Source organism: Elaeis guineensis, chromosome 4, assembly GCF_000442705.2.
Source record: "Elaeis guineensis isolate ETL-2024a chromosome 4, EG11, whole genome shotgun sequence".
NCBI classification, from domain to species: Eukaryota; Viridiplantae; Streptophyta; class Magnoliopsida; order Arecales; family Arecaceae; genus Elaeis; species Elaeis guineensis.
This window is the reverse complement of record NC_025996.2, coordinates 121,346,770-121,363,237: the sequence shown is the minus strand read 5'-3', so window position 1 is coordinate 121,363,237 and position 16,468 is coordinate 121,346,770. Positions and strand designations below refer to the sequence as shown.

At 33.9% G+C, this 16,468-nt stretch overlaps 1 protein-coding gene across 3 annotated transcripts; it reads left to right on the top strand.

Moving 5' to 3' along the window:
* Positions 1-5,480: 5,480 nt before the first annotated feature.
* On the top strand, positions 5,481-14,303 carry LOC105031958 (ras-related protein RHN1). 3 transcript variants are annotated; one of them, XM_010906262.4, is made up of 8 exons: positions 5,481-5,636; positions 5,733-5,810; positions 5,947-6,114; positions 6,269-6,317; positions 6,439-6,500; positions 10,319-10,412; positions 13,074-13,174; positions 13,979-14,303. In XM_010906262.4, exons 1-7 carry the CDS (start codon positions 5,598-5,600, stop codon positions 13,172-13,174), a joined length of 591 nt encoding a protein of 196 aa, XP_010904564.1. In that variant the 5' UTR covers positions 5,481-5,597; the 3' UTR covers positions 13,979-14,303. The 3 variants fall into 3 exon arrangements, with proteins under 3 accessions (XP_010904564.1, XP_010904563.1, XP_073112859.1); XM_010906261.4 differs by having other exon boundaries at positions 6,439-6,512; XM_073256758.1 differs by having other exon boundaries at positions 6,439-6,516; positions 10,323-10,412.
* The last annotated feature ends 2,165 nt before the right edge of the window (positions 14,304-16,468 follow it).

The following is a 16,468-nucleotide window of genomic DNA, read 5'->3' as shown; positions in this document are numbered from 1 at the left end:
TGTGCGGCTGGAGCATCTATGAATCCATGATCATTGAAAGCGGTGAATATCTATCTACACCAAGGTAATAAAATCTGATCTCATATTTATTTCTAAACTCCAGATTGTATATATGTATTTTCTCCTGGGCTTGGGTAGGATTAGATTTGATCTTTTGCATATGTGGTTAAAAGATTTAACCCATTTTATTTTTCACTGTATTTTTCAAAAGTTTTGAAATCTACACATGCTGTCTACTCGATTTTCTAACAATCAGGACTATCCCGAGATTTCTTAGCTAGTTCTTAAAATTTATGCCAGTCAGACGGTTGGTTTCAAGGATACGGACTAGTGGGTTAGAGGCCGACATTATTTATCTGCAAGAGTAGATATTCTAGTTAGACATTTATATTTAGATTTATATTTGCTCTAGTGACTTTTAGATGCCAATAGACTCCTATTATTTTTTCGAATTTCGACACATTTCGAGCGAAAAACGAAAATTCGAGGTGATCAATGTAAGATTTTTAGTGGATGCTGCAATCCTACCAATGCCATGTACCTCATTTAATAGTTATTGATGACACGCACATCGATGCATAGGCAACTCTTTGCCCAAATACTTCTCTAAGCATAATACAGCGACTTGATTTTTGAGTCATGAGAGCTCAGATAACATATATTGCTCCACTTCTTAGTTAAGCTAGATCCACCGTTCACTAGCAGGTATGAAGTCGTCATTGAGTCCCTCAGATAACATATATTGGGCCGAACCCCATGTTCACCTTGGAGCAACTCTTTGCTAGTAGAGTAGTTGCATATTTTCGATGTAACTGAACCACTGTACTCAGTCAAAAATAATCAACATCAGTATCACGTCCATACTTCTACAATGGTGGAAGACCATAAGGCTTAATATTGATTAGAAAAGTTTAGATCAGGTTTCATCTAATCAGTCATCACATGACTAATCTAACTATTATGGGCTAAACCGCCATAGCAACTAATGAACCCAATCATCAAATTAGCCAGATAAGTGAGATCGATGGGAGGGTACGCCATTAACTCACTATAAGCTTAATTATCTAGGTGAGTAGCCTCCCAATTAAAAATATCGATCAAGACTTGCATTAGACATCAAATGATTTATTAGTTTTAATTAGTCAGCTTAGGTGAATCAGGTTCAAGCCATGAAGCTAAATTAAATCCTTAGGTTAACTCGATTCTATATATGAAATTTGATCAACTTAATCTACAATATTTATAGAATTATAGAATTATAGGCTCAATTGATCTAACTTAAATCAACACTTGACTTGGTTTAATCAATAGCTACATCGATTTCGATTCAATATGATTTAATCATAATCTAAGTTGCAATCGTATTACATGATCTAATGTAAAACTACTCATACCCAATGATTCATGTATATAGTAATTTTAAATCATAAAAATAATTTTTAAATCTAAATTTATTGCATAAAAAGTAAGTTTTTGATTCTTGAAATACTTTCAGAACATACATGTAATTATATTATATATATATATATATAATTTTAATTTTTTTAAAAATTAATTTTAGATCTAAACATACCATCATATATCGCATACATAAAAAAGTCATATCGTAGAAATTTAATTTTTAACCTACGCATATTTTCATATATCATATATATGAATAAAAATTAGAACTAAAATACTTTTCAGATCTGAACATAAATACATATATCGCATGTATGATCTAAAATCAAAATTTTGAAAATAGTTTTTAAGACTTTTATACTACTTCCATATATATGAATATGTGGCGCTGATACCACTGTTAGATTTTCTACAGGTGCTAGTGTATGTAGATTTTAAATTTTTTTTAAATTTAAAATATAGCAAAAAAATAGATTAAAATATTTTTAATCTAAGCATGCATTTATCATATGAAAGGACCTATGGATCTAGTTCATATACTGAAATTAATACAAACTGATTTTAAGATGAATGAAAAAAGTCTGTAATCAATTCATATATTTGAATCACTTTTCTTTTTACCTCAAACCTGTAATTGGGGTTGAATCCAATTCAATCCCTGGATCTAGGATTGATCAGGTTTTAAATCAGCAGCATAAGTATCCTACCTCTACGGATATCCACAAGGCTGACCTCAATTATTTTCTCTTAGATCCTGCTTGCTTGAACTGAAAGTCTGAATAGGCTTGAACTAAGCTTGGATAAGGATCAATTCGTGAATCCTTTTGATCTTTCTTTCTTAATTTTTGAAGAAGTCAAGAACTTTTCTTGATCCTTCAACTAATCAAGAAGAACAACAAACAAAAAATGATTGTAACTAACTCCCAACAACATCAGAGAAAGAGGATGAAACCACCAACAACTTATGGCGCCAACTTTTGACACCAAGGAAAGATGCTGCCCATCTCTCTTCTAGCTCCAAGAGGGATGCCTAGAGAGAGAGGGTGTGGGCTAGAGAGAGAAAAGAGGAGATGTGGGTACAGTAATAGGTGGCGGCAAGGGATGGAGATCATGAGATTATGAGAGAGATAAGGCAAGGGTCCTTTAAATAGACAACATAAGGGTGTCCTAATCAATTTAGGATCCCTCCTCCTAATTATATTAGAAGTCCTAGGCATGATATACTTGGATCAAATAAATAGGGCACCACCCGTTATTGACCCACGCCCACACCCAATGCTAGGCGTCCAATCATATAGGATCTAATTAAATACTCTCAAATCAGCCAACATAGTTTCATAAATTCACTTCAAGGATTCTTGATCAAATCAAGATGAATAAAAATTAAAAAAAAAATTATGATTTAATCCAATCATAAATTAAGCATCCAACCATTGGAGGTCATTAAATCAAATTCAATTAGGTTCAAATCAGGTGTAGAATTGGCTAATGCTTATCATATAAGCAAACCAACTACAAGAAAAATTGAGTTCACCTAGGTGTTAGCAAGGTTAACATGAACCCAATAGGATTTTTCTAAATCTATATAAATTAGTGCTTCATAAGTCCAATTATAACTAATCAAGATTTTTTCCTTTATGTGTGACCCCATAGGTTCAATTCTGTCTGATAGTGAGATATATCATGATATCTATCATAGGTATCCTTGAAATCCCTTTCAATGGATCGGAATAGTTTCACTCTAACTTGATAAGGATCATTGATCCAAAATTATCCTATTGAGTTCTCACAATCTACCAGTGATATCTAACAATATGTAATGACAATCCAGCAGAATCGAAATAGAACATCTAAGTATAGTTAATATATAATACAGTCCCTCTATCGTAAGTTTCGACTAGATGGTAGGTGATGGATAAATCGTCAAATCTCATTATCAGTCATATGATAGATCCAATCAGCTCAAGTCTAATAGTGATTCTAAATGAAAACTCATTTCAATCAATCATACTACTATGGTCATAGACTTGTGGATTCAGCTTTTCAAATCTCATAGGACTACTCCTCTCTATCAAAATCGATAGATTCCATCTAGATGCACATGTTGCTCCCACAGCTGAATCAATTGAAGCTAACATCCATACAAAAACTCATAATTGAGTCAATATTTATGTGTAGTCTAACTACAGCAGTCTTACTGTGAGCAACTATGATACCGCAGGTGAAAGAACCAGTCATACAACTACAGTATCGAGAATATCACTGACAATTAGATAAAAATCTATGTGATCTCTCGTATAGTCATACTCAGTACTAATTATTCTTAACAACTATTCGCACTTACCACTCAGTGTCTCTATACCGTAGACTAGAGACTCATCTATTCCGAAGGAAGTAAACCATGTGTCGATTTATCTGAATTGATCATCATTTTCATGACTATCTTATGATCGGAAGTAATTAAGGAATCGATCATATATGCTCTAATTCTCAATACTTGAGAATATATATCGTAACATCAATTTCAAAGATAATTCAAAGAAACATAACATTTGAATGAAAAAAATAATTTATCCTTTACTGATTAAATCAATAATTTAAAGTATAAATTTGTATCATAAAATGAATAACATGTTAGCCAACAATTAGCTTCTAGGACATACATCTAACAACGGTCACATTATTTTTCTTTATTCTAACTCCCTCTAGTCTCATCCACATGACGCTTGCTCATAACCACCACTTAGATTGTTGAGATGGAGTATAGACAAATTTAAAATAGTTTAAACAATAAATAAAATAGAAATATTAAAATTTTTTATATTTAAAATACCATTGGTACTATTTCATTATAGTATAAAATAAAAAGAAATCATAAATTATCTATTTTCCATGGACTTGTAACCAATGTAGGAATATATTGAAATTATTAATATTTTTAAATATTATATTTTAAAAATATCATAAAGAATAAACCAAAGTTATTGATTTTTTTGTTAAAAAGTAATATTTTTTGAAAAGAATTAATTATTAAAATATGAAATATTATGACATATTTCAGATGACTATATTCGTGACATGAATAAGTTTTAAATAAATAGAATAAACCATGACTATATAATAAAATTGAATGTTATCATGGTGGTGGAGTGGTTGATGAAAGGTCATCAGATGAAACCAAATATATACTGGATTCAAATTTTTAGCTTTTCAAATTTTTAGCTTCTCCAAAAATTTTCTTTATTTTTATAAATTTCAAAATCCAAGTATGTATTCACATCCAATAGAATATAAGGATTTTTATCATTATTCAAATACCATTTTCAGCCCTACATATACCACATTCAAATTTCTAATATTTCTAAAAATTTCTCTTTTTTTTTTTTTTCGGCCCTTAAAATCTAGATTGGGATTTGCAAAGTTCACATGTATGTATTCAGATCCATACCTACATTTGATTGAATAAAAAAAAATTATTAATAAATTTTACCTTTTTCAACCCCATATATGCGGCATTCAAAATTCTAACCTTTTTAATTACTTCTATTTTATCAATTATTAAAGTTCATATTTGTATCCAATATTCTGTTAAATTCATAAGCATCCATTCAGATCCATATCTAGATCTGATTGGACATAAGAATTTTCAACAATATATGGATATTATTATCACCCATGTACAAAGCGCATTCAAATTTCTAGCCTCCCTAGTATGTCACTTTTTTTATTCTAATCGAAAGTTTTTTTTGATTTTTTTTATTATTTTAATTCTACGAATTAGGAAAATTCCTATTGAAAAAAAACATGAGCAAAGGGTAAATATATCTTCAAACTATATTTCAAACCTTGCTTTATAAATAATCTTAAAAATTATGTTTAAGTGAAGTTATTGTGTATAAATTCTCCACTTGGAGGTCATGGTCAGCCACTCAGCGTGACGTCCCTTCCAATCTATTAAATTCTTGAATACTCGAGTATTTATTAAGAAGACAACAAATACAAATACGAACACGAACAGGCCGACCAACCCGTGATGAAACCGAGAAGGACGAGGGACATCGTCGTCCTTTTACACCAATAAATCCATTTCATCGGTAGAAAGCGATCGAGCACCCCTTGGGCTTCTTTTCTCGCTCCATTTTCCACCCTTGCAGACTCTCGTCTTCTTCTCGATCAAAGCCCTCCGCGAGTCTCCCATGGCGACCTTCGGCAACAACAATCTCAGTGCCAAGCTCGTGAGGCAACCCTTGCTTCTTCTTTCTCCCCCCCTCCCAGTTCTTCTTGGTTGGTACCAAATTGCCGACGTATGATCTCGATCTTTGGTTTTCCAGGTCTTGTTGGGCGATATGGGTGCCGGGAAGTCCAGCCTCGTTCTTCGGTTCGTCAAGGGCCAGTTCCTCGAATTCCAGGTCTCCTTTAATTCGTATTTTAAGGATTGTTGCGATCCTGGTTCGATTTCTGAGGGATTTGGTGATTAGGGTCAGGGTTTGATTCTCATTTTCTTTTTCTTTTTTTTTTTTTTTTTTTTTGAGTTTGATATTGCAGGAATCCACGATCGGGGCGGCATTCTTCTCGCAGACGCTGGCTGTGAGCGACGCCACGGTGAAGTTTGAGATTTGGGACACGGCGGGGCAGGAGAGGTACCACAGCTTGGCTCCCATGTACTACCGTGGTGCTGCTGCTGCCATCATCGTGTATGACATCACCAGCACGGTGCGATCACGACCATTGTGTCTCAGTTCAATTCCTTCTCTTATGATTCAATTCAGTTCTTTCAGACCACTGTGATTTATAAAATTAATATATTTACCAAGCTTTTGATCGATAATGTTTGCTTTCTTATCTCGTTTTTCTTTGTGGTTTTCAGGATTCCTTTGAGAGAGCTAAGAAGTGGGTTCAAGAGCTACAGAAACAAGGTCCCTGTTTTACCTTTTTTTTGTTCCTGAATTTTTTATTGGGGTCCGGAGATGGATGTCTGCTAGTCAGGAATGTGTTAGTCTCGATTGATTTGTAAGACAATGTGGATTGTTGTTCCAGGTAATCCAAACATGGTAACTGCTCTTGCGGGAAATAAATGTGATTTGGAAGATAAAAGGAAGGTGACTACTGAGGCAAGTTCTTTGAATGCATTGTTTACCCCTACAATTCTTATTGATTTCCTTACTTCTGTTCTTATGTTGATGATAATTTTTGTTAAAGCCCATGGAGGCATGAGTTTAGCCCCACATCAGTTGTGTGCTGAGGAGATTTTGCGTATTATATAGGGCCAAAGAACCTTAATAATTGTTTTCAGTTAGCTTTTTAGGTAAGGTCCTGAATTATTATAAATGGTATCAAAGTGGATCTAGTCCATGGCCCAAATGGACTAGGGAACACTGCAAAATGGGCTCTTTTGAGACTGATATGGACAATTATGGTGTTTGTGACTAGATTTGATTTGGATCTTTAGCCTAGTGAAGATGTCAGGCTTTAAATAGTAGGAGTATGTGAGAGCCCATGCCGGCATATCTTGAGTCCACATCGGTCGTGCAATGGGAAGATTTTGGGTACTTACACAGCACTAAAGAACTGAAATAATTCTCTCCTTTCTTCTTTTTTTGGGAAAGAACATATTTTGGTTTCCATTAGCTATGTTAAGCACATATATTCAATTATCCTGTCCTTATAATAAGAGTAGGACCTGTGGATTAACAAGCTATGCTTTTGAGGCTCAATTTTTATGCATTGTCGGAAGCAAAGGTAATTTGCAAAATAGTGCTTTAGGAATTGTTAATACCTGAAGACTTGGCTATGCATGGCCATCTAGGGTAAGTTGTGTTTGTTTGGTAACATGTGGAATGCATCATGTCTGCTGGGTCATATATGGACTTATAATCTTTTGGAGAGGAAATTCTTCATCAAGATAATTTTAATAGGTTCAAAGGATAACATTAATTTAGCATGCATATGTTTGCAGGAATCAGATACAGACTGTGTATTCAAGCATTGGAGCCAAAAGAAGAAAAAAAATGAGAAAAAAAAAAGATATGAGAGCACATAGAAACAATGATTATTTTAATATATTGTATATTGGATTTTTGAAATTAATTTATAGTAGAAAATGTTAAGAGATATCATTTCCTCTGGTGTTTGAGTATACATTTTCCTCATCCAAACTCAAGATTAGCGGAAGGATAATATAATTATAATACATTGCACACTTATTTTAATGCACATATCCTTAACTAAGCTCTAAAAAAAATAAAGTCTACTTCAAATTCCATTATGTTGGGTCAAGCTTATTGTTGTAAAGTTCAACTCTTCGCACAATTGTAATCGTACTACTATAAAGAAAATATAAGTTTTGAAATCAAGGAGTACTACTTTTTTATATGTTTTTCATTTTTATACTGAAAATATCCTCCTACTTGTCATAGAAAATATGTTAACTACCCCCCTTTCTCTCTCACTCATATTAACTACCAAGTGCATGTCCTCTCTCTCCCTCTTCTCTAATTAGATTGGACCTCTTTCACAAAAATACTCTTGAACAAGTTGGACTCTATATCTTTCTCTGATTTAACTGCTAAATAGATTAAAGTCTATTGCTCGCTCTCTCCTTTCCACCCTCAAACATGCATTGCATGTTCTCAGTTGCTCATAAAACCTACAACCATAGATTCTCATAAGTATGTTTTGCTTTACCATCCCATACCAAATGATATGGGGCATACCGTATCGTACCGAACCACGCATCAACACTATAATAGGATTTTACCGATAGGGGATCCTATACCAAGATGGCAAACCTTGCTCATAAGTGATTTTAATGTGTATGCAACTTGTATGTTGCATCTATTATGGATGCTTTGAGGTGGGTGTGAGAGTCTTGGTAAAATACAAGATGCAATAATCAAACATTTAAGGTTTTCTTAGAATCACAAATGTTCCCAGATGTGTGTAGTGATAGAGTAAACAACATAGGTGACTTTGAAATATGTTAAATTGCTATGAAGGAAATGTGCTTGGTAGTAAATATGCAACATATGATGATATAGGGTGTACATTGACTTCTACTAGAAGATATTTGTTCAGCAGCTAAATGGGGGCAAAGAAAAGTAGAAATATTGATTATATAGGGTGGTTTAAGGCTCATGTTAGTTCATGATGGACTGAGAAAATTTGAAAGTTGAGGTTGATCAGTATTGCTTATAATAATACTGGTTCAGTCAAAATGTACAACATTTATCTTCAAGCTTAAGAAATTAATAAGTTGATATTTAACCAATGCGACCCATGCATATCACTTATAGAATAGCATGTTGTATGTGTCTTCATTGGGTAGCTAAAGTCAATAACTGAATTTGAAGTCAGGTCAATTTTGATTTTAGTAACACTTAGACGTAGTCAAAATGGACAGGATTATGTGCATGGTTATGAATTAAGTTGAGATTTTTTTTTTAATCAAAAATAAATGTGTTTATTATTGTTCATTTACTGTCATGTTTTTCATTTGTGTTCACATGCAGACAAAGACTAAACACTGTTGCTAGGGCTGCAGTTGGTCAATTCGCTAGCCCATTGCGTACTATCAAGATGAAATCATATTGCTTTCAGCCTTATCTGAATCATATGTGGAGCTTATTTATTGAAAGAAGAATCATGGTCATTAGACATTTACCTACTTTATAGTAAACTAGGCATATCAAATGGAAAATTGAATTCAACCCAAAGGACCAGAACATGGATCGTATAGCATGTTTGGCCACATCATGTACACTATGAGTTGTGACATACATAGTCAAGTTGGAGTGCTTATGTTATTGGTGAGGAAAAGAATCATTATCCAGAGCTTGTCAAATTATCAATGTTTCCCCCATTTTTTTCCCTTTATGTTATGATTGAACTTCTATAAATTGAACTTACAAAAATTCCACCTTTATTTGTAGATAGGCGTTCTTTTCCTGTCAAGGATACACTTGCCCGCTTCAGTGATTTGAACCTAAATGGGCTCTGCTCAGCTTAAATATGCATCTTGATTATGGAAATTGGACTGTATCGGGCTGCATATGCCTGTAAGGGAAGACCCTAGTCCAGCCTATGTTGCTTGCCTATTGATTTTTTAAGACTCCAAGTTAACTTGTAGAATTTTGTTGTCATCTTTATCGGAATAGGAGTAAAAATTTCCAGGGCCGGTTAAACCACTAATAGCCTCCTTGTCTAAAAATTTGTATTCAGATATGATCTACAATCTAATCTAGGACATTAAGGAGTCCACTCTGCCAATTACGAAATAAAAACATGGAATTTAAATGAGCACTTATGCTCATATTTGGACCAGGAGTCCTTGGGGATCCAAATTGAAATACTATTGGATGCCTTCTCATGGTCTTAACTGGACTAGGACTTCTTTGGGACCCAATCTTAAGTATTATTTGGTTTCTTTTTTCAGTACAGATGACCGACATTAACTTGCATGAAATCCTTTGGAGCCAGATTAGAATAGTTGAACTGGTAAAATGCGAAAACATAAACAAATTGGCAGTGTAATATGATGATGGGTTATCAAGATATGTAATTTGTCAAACCATGTTGATAAGCCATATGTTATCATTTCTTTCATGAACTGGATTAACCAATCCGGTGTGTTTCATATTATGTTTGGGAAATTTATCTTGAGCAGAACTTCCTGCAGTTCTCGGTTCATAAACCTTACGTTAATAATATCAGGATTTTAGGGATAAAGTGCCATTATGTTGAGTTTGTCTTTAATTATTTAGAATGGTGTCCATGTGCAGTCTGTCTGTTACATGAGATTGCAGTAAAATGCTGGTAATTTAGTCCTTGGTTAGGATGAACTAGAATGCATGACATTATTATTATGTTATTTGGTTTGTGATGTATTGGAGATGCCTAAATTGAATTTTGTGATTTGTAGGAAGCACGGACATATGCTGAGGAGAATGGTCTTTTCTTCATGGAAACCTCTGCCAAAACAGCCATTAATGTGAATGACCTATTCTATGAAATAGGTACGACTTTAATTTTTCTTTTGCTAATGAAGGAAATATAAGTGCATTGATTATAGACCGTCAGATTGTAACAATGAATTGAATAAATCACTTCTTCTGCGAATAACTTTGAGGACTATTATTGCTGCATGTTCTTATGTTTTTACAACATTTATCCAACTCATGATCCTCACTTAGACCAGTTATGTCTCCATGTTTGTGATTAATTTGATCAATGAATGATGTATCTATCATCTCCACTGTTGAAGAGTAAAATTCCATTTCTGTCCACAAGGTGGTTAATAAACAGTCAAATCAAGACCTTGGAAATCAGTGGTCATGGCAGGAGATTGTCATAGTTATCAACTAAAAATATCGTATCACCAATGCCTTGAAAGGACCTAATGCATGTGTTTCTGAGTTTTTGAGATTCTGAAGTGATATTGTTGCAATCTTTTGGAAGAATATAATTGCAATCCAATCCCTTGCTGTTGTAATTATAGTCAGCAATGCCAGGATCTGCAATATTTTGTATTTTTTGTGTAAATTTTATTATTTACGCCTTTGGCTAATTTTTTGATATTTTAGTACATATGAATGATCTTATGAATTAATGACTTGAAGGGAATGCTTTGGGGCTTTTTGGTTATCTGTGGCTGAGAATAGTATGTCTTGAAAGCCTTCATTAGAACCTGTTTCATGAAAAAGAGGAGGGAGCTGTTATACAATGTACTATTTTTGAAATTTTATAATCTTTCAGGTGTTTGTGTTCGCAAGTCTTGCAGCTTTTTCTAACTTCTTCTATTCTTCCAAGGATGTTTTAGGTGAAGAAGTATGTGTCATTTTTTAATGTACTGCTAAGTATATCTGCATTAAGGTTGTCCATTTGCAGTCAAATATATCTTAGGCTAATTAGTGACATTTTGATGCTTCTCTCTATCGATAAGTTTGCTCATAATCAGATGTACATTGATCAAATGATCTGTCTCAGCAAAGAGGTAGACCATTTATGACTTTTGATCTGTTGCTAGCTCTGGTTTACTGATTTTCATTAGAGAATTTCTTTGAACTATTTAAGAAGTATTGCTTATGTACAGGTTTTTTTTGGCTGTGTAAGGTTTCTGTGGGTTGGATATATGGTTCTTATCCATTATATTTATTTGCATATTCCATTTGACATGCTGTCTTCTTCATATTGTGGCTAGGTTCTACTTATACTTAGATTTGTGGAAAGTTTAGTTTATGATGCCCATATTTAGGTGACATACTGCTGCTTAATATATGAAGTTGAGGTAGAACAAGAATAAATAAAAAGGAGGAACTATGGTAGTTTTTTTGCCTGAAATGAAGTTAAACATTGATTTCTCTTTAAACATGCTGATATGATGTAAGAATAGGCCGATATTAATAATAGGAGCAGGAATAGCATTATCTACTTCTTTAAAATAATAACTGAAATAAACAAAAGAAAATCTGATGAATGCAGTTACATTTGTTAAGAAAAAGAGTTTGTATACTAGGGAAGACCAATCATGTTGGAAGTTTTTGGCCTATTCATGAAATTAAGCACAGATTTTCGACTGTGCTTATGGGCATGCTATGATGATAGATTTATATTGACAATCTGAAAATGTTATATGAGGATTGTTATAGCTGAATATAATTATACTTACCATGGTATGTTGCACTGGTCAAAACCAGTGCATACCTAACCAAACTGTATTGTATCGGTACAAAAGCGGTACATAGTATGGGAGACATACCGAGTGTCGATATGCCAAGCCGACCCCTATATCAGGTGTACCAACTCTGATACCGAGATGGTGAATCTTGATGCTTACTGTTTCAATAGGCATATTTGAGGGTCTCCTCACCTTTGGCCTCAAGGAGGCTCTCTTGGAGAACATCTTGATGGTGATAGGTAGGGCTAATAGCATAATGAGTATCATGTAAGAAGACTCCTGTGAAGAACACTCTTTTCACCTTATATGGAAAGAATGCATGTTAGGCTTCCATCACATTAATAACCATGGAAGAGAAGATGTGGATCTTTTTATCTTAAAATGATGTCATGTGTGGGTTATTTTTAAAGTATGGTAAGATTTGTTATTGTGCATATGCTCATTTTCTTAAGTATGCTGTCATTGTGTCATGTTTTAATATAGCAGTCACATCCTTGTCTTTTGCTTAAACTTTAATAAATGTTTAGAAAAATACATGAGGCTTATGCCTTATGAATTGAGGCTTCAGCGGCCTTGCCTCATTGAGAGTTTTATGCCTTTTAAACATTGATTGCATTTCCTTTTTTGTTCCCTTTTTTTAAGCTATTTGGAAATGAATTATTTTTTCTCTTCATTTTCTTTCACCACATGAACCTGAGTTGCTATGAACTAACTGTCATGGTTCTCAAAAGTAAAAAAAAAAAAAAAGGGCAATATGAGTTGAGTGATACTCTATCCCAAATTGCATCATGGATGATGTTATGAATTTCTGATTAGCGGATATATATGACTGAAGTGTGCTTCATATATCATGTTCGTGGCTATCAAAGTTTGTCTTTCTTCAATGTGAATGTTGTTGCATCTTTTGTTTCTTTGATTTCAGGATTGTACCAACAGCCTTATTATTTGTTCTATGTAGATATGATATTGAGATCCATTTTTTTTGGTATTCTGTAAACAGCAAGAAGGTTGCCTCGTGCTCAGCCAGCTCAGCAACCAGCAGGGATGGTTCTTGCAGATAGGCCAGTTGACCGGTCTCGAGCTTCAGCATGCTGTTCATAGGTATTGACATGCATGTTATAATTGTGGTTGTGAGGTGGTGCATTAGGTCTTCATGTTTATCTCCACGAGTAGGCAAGTTGCGCACATTAGAGATATGCAGTAGCCTCATAAAGTCAGAGCAATTTGGTTTTACAATGATCTTACAGAGAGTGGTGCCCATTAAGGTAGCCCTTTCGAGTCCAAATCCCATACTTATTTGAAGTCCATGGGGACAGAAGAACTAGGAATAATCTTAATCGTTATAAATAGAATGATGAAAAAAAGGGTGTGCACAAGACTCCCACCAATGTAGTGTCTGGGATGGGTTAAATATATGCAGCCTTGCTCTTTTGCACAGAGAGGCTATTTTAATGTTTTGAACTAGTGAGACCCAGCTCAAGATGGAGTAACCTTAACATTGTGCTGGTGCTCACCTCTATAAATAGAGTGAGAATAAATCTCTCTCTCTCTCTCTCTCTCTCTCTCTCTTTGTGTTCAGGTGCTTTCTCTTCACTTGTTTTTTCCTTCTTTTTTTTTTTTTTTTCTTTCCCTGAGATGAGGGGAGAACCTACCTGAACGGTTTGTGTTCTTGGTTTAATCACCAATTTACCAAGGGTTTGGTAGTAGATTGTAATTAAACAACAAAAAATGAAGCCTAACTTTTGCTGTCATTTTGCCAATTTAAATACCTTACTACTGTACCTTTTTCCTTGTTTGCCTTTATATTCATTGCAATAGTTGGACAAACTTTTTGATCAAGTTCATAAAGTTCATTTTTACCTCATTGCCTACAAACTTGTCCCAGATTGATATATATTTTTGCAGGTTGCAACACATCATCTGTTTGAAAGGAGTTAACAGTGTAATGTCTTTGGAAGTGCAGCAACAATGTCATGAAACAAGTGAAGGTTTATATATATGTATATATATATAGATATTGGCAAATTGTTCCGGTGCACCTCACACCTTCATTATGGAAGAATCTATCCTGTTTCTATCATCTGTTTCTGGATCCTGTAAATAAGCAAGGATTGTTATGTTTGTTTACCATCAAACTTTCTATAAATATACGGTTTGGTGTAATTAGTGTTTTACTTCACAGTAATCAACACTTGTTGAAATTGACAGTTAATGAAGAATTATCTTTGCATGACTGTTCTTAACAATCAAGCATATCCTTCCCAATATCATTAGGTCAACCATATCCTGCCGAGTTCTTACTGTCAGGGTTAAACTATACCTCCTGTTAGGGGTTCAGATTCACCATGATTGCTGGATCCTGGGTGGTGTATACACTTGAATCATTCTTGTTTGCCCGTTTCAACTGACATCTATTAGCTAGGATTTGAACTCTTGCACTTAGGATTCTGCAATTTTTCTGGAAGCATCGGGCTCTGCTGCTTTATTACATTGTGGTTGGCTATACTTAATGAAGGTTGGTTTCAAGGGTGATGATATCTCTTTTTTCTGCTTTTGCATAAGGGTGTTTTGTATGCTAATGAATTATGAAGGCCATAGTTAAATATGGGCAATGAGTCCTAAAGATTAGGATCCAAGGTTTCAAGAATAGCTGTTATAACATTGATGTCGAAAGTGAATCCAACTTAACTAAGTCTTAATCCAAATTAGTTGTAGTTTGCTGCATGAATTCTTTTATCGGTCCTATGTGGTTTTTGCATACTTTTTGATAGATGGCGAGATATCAAGTCCTCTCGTATTATTTCATATCATGTAATGATGTAATTTTGGGTTTATCTCTACTTTTTATTCTTTTTTATATGTACCAAATTACTCCTTAGTGGTGCATCTGTTAGCTTATGCTTTATATATCCAAACTATCTAAATCATTCCTTTCTCAACTTGTCCTTGGTTGGTGATATATTCATATTTTTACAAATGACTATTTTTTATTATCCCATCTTGTATGACCATGCTACGTATCAGTACTTGTATCGATCGTAATCGATTTGGTATGGTATCGTACTGATGCTTGGTATAGATTAATATATCAATTTATTTTTTAATTTTTAAGATATTTAATTAATTTTTTATGATTTTTTAAATGATTTTAAGTCTAAATTAATATTTATTGATATTATTTGAAGTTTGTGTCACTTTAATACATCCTTAATCGTATGTGATGTGCATCTGAGTCTGAAATGATGTTATTTCAGATGGGAACAACATTTCAAAATTTCAACATATATCAACATATAGCATAGGGATGGTCCTACAAGAATTGGATATTATGAAAATCTAAAATATTTAAATTAATTAAAAAATATAAAAAATAAATAATCAATACATATCAAAATTTGAAATCTTGTCTGGGCATTGATGTTGTTTATAAATATCTCGATTGTTTACATAATCAGGAGGAACATCGGCTTATCTCTCTAACCAAGCAATATTGAAGTACTCTACGTTCATTCGATAAGGTATGCATATTAGATTGTAATTTGTCTTAGATTTCTTAGTAAATTTGTGGCTTTGAAAGGTATCTTCGGGTTGATAATACTACTATGGTGGGATCCATCTGAATATATCAGTAGCAAAATCTGAATCATAAGATGCTTCAAGCTGCATAAGATAGTAGCTGCTGAAAGATGATGTTTCAGATTTATCATATCCATATTCATATGGATCATAAGCTGTCTGTTGCTGCGGATAAGAGGATCTAAAATATGATGATGAACCTGATATATCCATAGATCTAACTCTATATGTGAGATCATCTATAATTGCACTATATCCTAAATGATCTCAAGGAGTGTGTCATCTATATGCAATCGTATCCTCAGAGATTCTACCAGCTTATATACCATGATCCCTATTCTATGTGGTATAGTGTAAATTGAGACTTACCAATAAATCGAAGATCACGTTGCGGCTGCATCTCATATATGATGGTCTCCTATATTTCGCTCTCTCTTTGACCATCAGATCTATCACCATTAGAAGAATTATTATCTATGACCATTAGAAGACTATTATCATTGCTCTGCTTAGTCTCTGAATTTAAGTGAACTGGGTCAATTGACTGCTTCATGCTCTCAATCAAGGTTGAAACTATCTTTTTTTTTTTTTCTTTTGTCTCTGTATTGAGCAACTGTTTGCCCCTTCATTATACCTCGCTCTATCTGGCTATGCTGCAAGGATAGATGTTGTAGCTTATCAGCTAGAAGTCTGTGTGGAATATTGCTGCTTGTCTATTGCTTAGCATCCACCTCAATCTCACTAGCTATGAAACTGGTGGATCATGGAAGCAATCTTGGCTCATCAAGTTTCAGTTCTTGCTGCTAGTCCATAAGTCAT